The sequence below is a fragment of the Fonticula alba genome (assembly GCF_000388065.1).
Source record: "Fonticula alba strain ATCC 38817 unplaced genomic scaffold supercont2.2, whole genome shotgun sequence".
In the NCBI taxonomy this organism is placed as follows: Eukaryota; order Rotosphaerida; family Fonticulaceae; genus Fonticula; species Fonticula alba.
The window spans coordinates 328,105-333,997 of NW_009242972.1; the positions used below are offsets into that span (position 1 = coordinate 328,105).

A 5,893-nucleotide genomic window follows, 5' to 3' on the forward strand; every position below is an offset into this window, starting at 1 on the left:
GGGGGCGGGGGAGTCGGAAAGGGGTAGTGTGGTTGCTCCCCGGGGCTATGTCCGGGGCAGGGCATCCATCGCGCCTGGCGGCCATTCGCTTGCCATCCCAAACACCCCGGACTATTAATTTCCTGACTCACTTCAGGGGGAAAGGGCGGGAAGGAAAACTGGGTGCCCTTTTAGGGAGCGCCGCCGGGGTCGGAAGGCGCAGGCCGTGGCCAAGTAGGGGTCCAAGGTGTCGTTCTACAGGTGCGCTGGAATGCGGGCACCAGCGGCTCATGCGCCAGCCAGCCACTCGGAACATCTCAATGCTCTCGCCAACGCCGATGTCACCCCCAGGGAGACACCACTTGGCGAAGCCGCAGGCTGCCGGATCGCCCCCCTCCCCCCTCCTCTCCAAATGGTGTGGGCCTCACCCCCGATCGTTGTTCGGGCTGAGGGCATGAGGAATCCTTCGTTGGGACTCCTCTCCTGTGGTGTGGGCGCCGGCCCGGGGCGGGCCGACGCGCTATCTCGCCCTCCTGCCCGGGCAGAGGCCAGGGCAGGGCCAATGGGCATGGAGGATGGGGACCCAGGGATGGGACGCCGGCAGGGAGGAGAAACGGCTGACATCGGACAGAGCTCCCCTCCGGATCGTCTCGCCAGCCTTGAACCCGGGCCAAGGGGCGAGGGCCATCGAGTCTCCCGCTGGCGAAGCAGAAGAGGTACTGTCGATGTGCCAGGTGCAGAAGGCACCCCGGCATTGAGATCACCCGCTTCCCTCCACTCCTCCTCGTGCCCGCCTCGCGACTACCTCCCTTGCCACTCTCCCTGCCATTCGCGCTCCCTTGGACACTACCCGATTTGCCTGCTCCCCACACCGAGCGCGACACCATGTCAGCCTTGAAGCGCGCGGCTCGTCGGCTTGGCGTGTCAAGCCAGCGCTACGGCTGTGCGTCCGGCCACTTCCCCTCCCTTTCGCCCGCTCGGGGCCACGGCTCATCCTCGGGGCCGACTATGACCCTGCTGCCCACTCGCCCGTGCTCGCCTCTCGCCCTCTCGCTGCCTCTTCTAACATGCCATCCTGGCCCCATCGCGCCCTCGATGCGCGGAATGCCCCCCGGGTGGGGGAACCGCCGCCCAACTCCAGCCTTTGATGAGGAAAAGCTCTCGCCCGAGGCACTTCTCTCTGGTGAGGGGAAGATCTTTGACATTGCTGTGCGTCCCCCCCCCCCCTCCCCCGCCCCCCGATGCTGCCAAACACCACGGCGACCCTCCCTCTGACGCCTTGAAACTGGCCCGAAATTCCAGCACATCTCGCGCAATGACCAGACCTTCACTCCGGAAATCATGTCGAAAAAGTCGGCCAATGGCCAAGACGTGCTCCCCTCCTTCCAGGTGAGGCTCAGCACCGAGGGTGTTGCCATCATGTCATACGACCTGAATGACGTTAATGTCCGTGCGGACCTTTTCCCCTGGCTGGCTGGGCATGGGGCCCGGCAGTCCCAGTCCCCTCCATTGTAAGACAGCTGACAGGATGCTTGCCTGCTCGCGCTTGCGCACTTTCCTCCCAGGATGGACATCGTGTTGAGCGATCCTTCAGCCTTCGAGTGGTCCATTCATTTGGGCTGCAGCTCCCCCGCACCAAGATGGAGCGGAAGATGGCCCTGCCACGCATCCGCATCAAGTGCCGCGGGTCGGAACTCTGGGAATTCGAGGGTGCCGAGGTTCGTTTGCAGGCACATGTAGACCCCCGACCCGGTGCCGGGTCTCCCGTCGCTGAGTGTCCCCCTTCCCCGCTCCCACCCCCTGCTCACCTGGTTCCCCATCCTCCTCGGGCGTGTTGTCGCCGGGGCGGGGGAGGGCCGCTTGCCCCTCCAGGCCCCGGACATCTACAAGACCCTTCACCTGTGTATTGAGCTTCTCAAGCGGGAGCTAACCCAGAGTGGCGAGATCTTCCAATACCAACCAGCAGTCTCGCTGCGTGACGATGGCCGCTTTGAGGAAGACAACTCCCCGGGCGGGCGCATGCGTCGATCTCGCAGCATGAACAGCTACCGGGCCGGCCCGGCTCCGGGCGGGGCCGACTTCGCCATGGGCCATGATCGCGCCGGGTCGGACATGGCCGGCACCAGCGTCGAGCCAAACACCCCGGAAGCCGGCGCCCGACTGGTGACGGTCCAGCACTCGACCTCGGCGACCCTGGGGCCCGGAAGCCCGGGGGCCCTCCCCCGGAGTGGCAGTCACCCGCATTTGTCGCAGTCTGCCACATGGACCGGGGCCCCGGGGCCCGGCGAGGCCTTCCCAACGTTGGAGCCCCCGCGCCCGGCTTCGGCCGCGTCCGGGGTCGGCTTGCGTCGGTCACACACCCTGCGAGTGGCTGGCGACGCGGCGGGCTTCGGCGCGGCTGCCATGTCCCCCGGCACACCGCCGCCCTCTTCGGGGATGATTCGCAGTGGTAGCGCACACTTCCCGGCGGCCGTGGCCGGGGCGCCGCATGCGCCGTCGCCCGTCCATCCGGTCTCAATGGAACTAACCCCCTGGGCACAGGCCATGCCGGCTACTCCGGTGGCCGCCGCACCAGCCCAGGCCATCCAGCCATGCCCGGGCATCCCGGCGGCCTTCGGCCAGGTGACCACCGCGCCGACGTCACCGCGGCGCGAGCTTTGGGAAGAGGTCTTCCAGGAGGTGACCAGTGTCCCGACAGCGGCAGGCCCGGTCCCGGCGGCTGCTGGCCTCGGGCACCCGGGCGCCGGGCCGGCAACTGACGGAGCCCCGGGCGGCCGGCGAGCCGGCATTCAGCCAACTGCCACCCCTACTTCGTTGCAATCCGCCACCGGGGTCCCGGCCACCGGGTATGTCCTGCCGGCGGGGCTTTGCCATGCTGCGCCGGATCCCTTCGCCAGCATGCCAGTTGCCGGTGCGGGGGCGCCAGCCGCCAGCAGCACGGCCTCCCGGCTCCGGCCCGACGCCTTTCCCGTGGGCCCAGGCTTGACTGTTCCCGTGGTCCAGGCGCCGGTGTTGATGCACCAGCCGCAATATCTGCCACCCTCGGCCACGGGGGGGGCAATGCAACCGCCTCGGCACTTCGGCGGGGCGCCTGCCGGGGGAGGAGATCCCTTTGCCGCTGCTTGGTCCGGGCCGGCCGAGCCGCCGTGTCAAACCTCCGACCCTTTCCTCGTGACGCCGGCTCAGCCGCCCGCCCAGTCGGGAGGCGTCAGTGCATCGGCAAATTGGTGGGACTGACCAATTCCATGGGCATCCACCCGGCCGGGAATTGGCCGCCCGAGAGTGTGTGTGTGTGTGTGTGTGTGTGTCTGTGTGCGTGTGTGTCCATGGCCACGAGTGTTTTCGGTGCCCCGCGGCCGCTCCTTTGTCAGGGCGCATCAAAGAGGGTTGCTTGGGCAGGTGTGGGCTACACAGGCATAAGGGAGACAAGCGACAATCCAAGGCAGAACGCCTACTGTGGAAAAAAAAGGCTGTTCCCTTGTACAAACACACACACACACACACACACACACAAGGCCTTGTCGCGCACCTTCCCTTTCCCGGGAAATAGAAAATCACCGCCCCCAACACATTGTGGGCGAGGAGTTCCTCGTATGATCATGCTCCAAAAATATACGTGACACGATTTTGGACGCGTGATTGGGGAGCCGACTGCTCTTAACGGAGCCAGGGCACCCTGCGCCCCGACCGAGCCGCGAGGGCCCACCGACCCGCACAAAAGTGGAGATCTCTCGGGGGGAGGGGGGGGGCGGGGGCGTTTAGACTCCAGCTGATGGGCCGCAGGGGCCGGCGACCGGCGGGAGATGAAGTGCCGGCGTGCCGGGCGGGCGCCTCTGTCCCAGCCTGGCAGCTCTCTCGGCGGGGGGGGGGGGGAGGGGGCGGGACTCCTCCAAGGCCCTGACCCGTGGGAGGAGGCCTGCGCCTTGCGCCTCGGCGCCGCCCACGCACGACACCCTCGCCCAGGCCCCAACCGGAGTGATGACTCGGCAAAGCGTCTGTGTCTCCGGCGGAAACCCCCCGGGGGGGGGGGGCGACGCGCGCCGCGCACATTTTCACGTCCCGCTCTTCCCGGGCACCGTCCCCCGCGCCCGGGTGTCCTCGGGCTGATGCCCACCCTGCGGCCGCCCCCCCCCCCCCCCCCGGGGGGGGGCAGGACAGGCGCGCCGTCACCCACCAGCTTTCCCCCTGGGCTCGCGGACCCTCGGGGAAAAATCGAAAAAAAGGCACCCATCCGGCGGCAAAGGCCATGGCTGCTCCAACTTTCCCGGCCTGCATCCAACCCCACCTCAACACGTGTGGCCGAGCCGGCCAGACGGCCAGGGCGGGAAAAGGCCCCGCCGGGGCCCGAATCCCCCCGCCGACCGGTGTATACGCGCGGCTTTGGGGTTGAGGCGCCCCGATCGCCCCCCTCCGGGGCACGGGCAATGGGGGGGGGGGGCCTCCTACCATGCACCCGAGTGTGCGTGTGTGCATATGTTGTGCGCGAGCGCGTGCGTGTGTGTATTCCCGGAGGAGGCAGGGGGTCCCAAGGTCGCGAAATACAGGCAGAGGGCAGAAAAATGGGCGTGCCTCGCAGGGGAGGTGCTTCGCGCGCGGGCGCGCGCCGGCCTGGTGCCATCGGACGATCTCGCATACGGGAGGAAGGGGGTCAGTCGTGCCTTTTCGCGGTCCCCCCACCCCCACGCCCGACGGCGGGGACACGCCCGACGGCGTGCGGGTGAGGCCAAAAATCTCAAACTTGAATGTTCGGCGGAATATATAATCCTTGAATATGGTGCCCATGCCGAGGAGCGCACTCTCTCCTTTTTTTTCTCTCTCTCTCTCTCTCTCTCTCTCTCTCTCTTGCTCTCTGCCTCAGTGCGAAACACCAAAGGCCGGGTCCCATGCATGTTCCTGCTCATTTGCCCGTGCCCGCGCCCCCACCGGCCGACCTTGCCGCGTGTGCCTCCGGCGGTGGCCCCCCTTTTTTCGGGCCCGAGTGGGGTAGGTGTTTCCTTCGCCCCTTGGCGCACGCCACCCTGCCCCCCCCCCTCCCCCCTCCCCCCCCCCGCCCGCCGCCCCCCCCTGCCGTGCTCCCCGGCCCCGCCCGTGTGGGGGGGGGCCCCCCTGGGGCCCCCCCCCCCGGCCCCCCCCCCCCCCGGGGCGCGGGGGTGGGGGGGGGGGGGGGGGGGGGGTCTGTGCGCGTGGCGTCTAGTCACCGGTTGGGGTCTCTCCCCCTCTCTCTCTCTCTCTCTCGCTCTCTGTCCATCGTCGTCCCTCCCCTCCACTCGCCCTTCCCGTTTTCTTTCGGCCAGTGTGGGTGTGGGTGTGCGCGCGTGCATGCGCCCGGGGCAGCAGGAACCCTGGCAATATTTATGTGCCCTCCCTTGCGACTTGCGATCATGCTCGCCTCCGACCGGCACACACGCCTCTCCGGCGCGTTTTCCCGGCCGCCCGGCTCGCTTCTTTCGTCGGCGGCCAGGCAGTCGACGCCGTCCGGTGTGGGCCCAGCACCAGGGCGCGCAATTGGTCTGGCACCTTCCCTAGCGCGCCAGTCTGGTGCCAGCTGACGCCGTAAATCGTCCACGGTGGCCCGCCTCTCCGGTGTCGCCCGCAAATTCGCACACCGGCGACCGGCAGTTGGGCCTAGGAGGCGGCAGCCGCGCCACCGGGCATCTGCCCCCCTCCCCCCCCCCAGGGGGGGTTCCGCTGGCAGGATGCGTTTATCGTTGAAGGGCGTGTCTCCGTCGTCGGGACCAGGTCCCCTCGTCCGTCGGCCCAGCCGGGATTTTACCCCCTCACGCCAGGCCGGTGATGGGGTGGGCCGGGGCGGCGGGGGGGGGGGGGCAAGTATCGCGGTCACCCAGCCGACCCTATCCGCTCGCCCACGGAGAACACGGACTTACCCACCCTCCCACACCGGGCAACTGGGGGG

General features: G+C 68.4%; 2 protein-coding genes across 2 annotated transcripts in view; both read left to right on the top strand.

Annotated features, from left to right (window-relative positions):
• Nucleotides 1-864: 864 nt before the first annotated feature.
• Nucleotides 865-3,216, top strand: H696_01094 (hypothetical protein; the record flags this gene model as incomplete). The annotated part of the gene is made up of 5 exons (XM_009494980.1): nucleotides 865-922; nucleotides 1,121-1,188; nucleotides 1,282-1,425; nucleotides 1,545-1,697; nucleotides 1,852-3,216. The coding sequence occupies 5 exons, from the start codon at nucleotides 865-867 to the stop codon at nucleotides 3,214-3,216; spliced, it is 1,788 nt and encodes a 595-aa protein (XP_009493255.1).
• Nucleotides 3,217-5,675: 2,459 nt separating this feature from the next.
• Nucleotides 5,676-5,893, top strand: part of H696_01095 (2-oxoglutarate dehydrogenase E1 component) — a gene marked incomplete at its 5' end in the record, with an annotated part of 5,084 nt that continues 4,866 nt past the window's right edge. The window contains one exon of the mRNA XM_009494981.1: nucleotides 5,676-5,718. Within this exon, the coding sequence (XP_009493256.1) occupies nucleotides 5,676-5,718 (43 nt within the window). The remainder of the gene's footprint in view (nucleotides 5,719-5,893) is intronic.